This window comes from Acanthamoeba castellanii (assembly GCF_000313135.1).
Source record: "Acanthamoeba castellanii str. Neff unplaced genomic scaffold scf7180000083781, whole genome shotgun sequence".
NCBI classification, from domain to species: Eukaryota; Discosea; order Longamoebia; family Acanthamoebidae; genus Acanthamoeba; species Acanthamoeba castellanii.
Genome location: NW_004457392.1, coordinates 2,771 through 3,624, shown reverse-complemented (window position 1 = coordinate 3,624; position 854 = coordinate 2,771). Strand labels below are relative to the sequence as shown.

Sequence of the window (854 nt, the reverse complement as noted above, 5' to 3'; positions counted from 1 at the left end):
CACGACGGGAGGCTACGTGAGCGTGGTGCAGCTCTCATCGGGCTCAGAGATGGCCCGCTACGGCACACAGTCGAGACGGCAGGCAGTTAACTGTCTTGCGGTGCCCTCGGACGCGAGTCGGATCGTCGCCGGTTGTGAGGACTTCCTCCACACATGGACGTCTTGATGTGTACACAAGCCAGCTTGGATGTGTTGATGAAACATGTGGGCTCCACCCACTCAAAACACGGCAGCCGACTTGTGAGTGCAAGATCGAGGTTTTAGCCGGACATGGGTACTTGACCTGAATTCTTGGTGGGCTCCCGCCTGGGTGTTGGCCGGGTTTAGAGGGCCGCGCTTCCGGCCATGTGTCGGCCGAGCTTCTTCGAGCTCTCCGCGAGAGTGGACGTGACAAGCACGCCCACCAGAGTATAAAATGACGTAGGGAAAGCAGTATTTTCGACACCACGACCAAACAAACCCAACAACCATCATCATCATGGCCACCACGCAGCAGCAACAGGGAACCGGCACTGGAATGAAGAAGCTGGCGGAGAAGCCCACCCTGCTTGGCGAGAAGCAGCAGGACAAGCTCAAGATCCACGGGAGGACCCTTCTTGAGTTCGAGGTTGGACCGGCCACCGACAAGACCAGTACGCACCCCTTCTCCTGGCTGGGACGCCTGTTCTTTGTTCCTCATCATCATCAACTTTTGTTCCTCGCCCAGACCTGGACGAACTGGACAGGTGGCTGCGCGGCATCAAGACCTCGGGCATTGACGAGTGGACTCTGTGTACGACCTTGCATCTGGCAAACCCCCCCCCCTCTCTCGCCCGTCGCCACCCACCTAACTAGGGGCGATCGTGTTGTGCAGC

The 854-nt window shown here is 58.5% G+C and overlaps 1 protein-coding gene across 1 annotated transcript; it reads left to right on the top strand.

Annotated features, from left to right (window-relative positions):
- Positions 1-478: 478 nt before the first annotated feature.
- On the top strand, positions 479-834 carry ACA1_311650 (uncharacterized protein; the record flags this gene model as incomplete). The annotated part of the gene is made up of 2 exons (XM_004337736.1): positions 479-632; positions 707-834. The coding sequence occupies 2 exons, from the start codon at positions 479-481 to the stop codon at positions 832-834; spliced, it is 282 nt and encodes a 93-aa protein (XP_004337784.1).
- Positions 835-854: the final 20 nt, after the last annotated feature.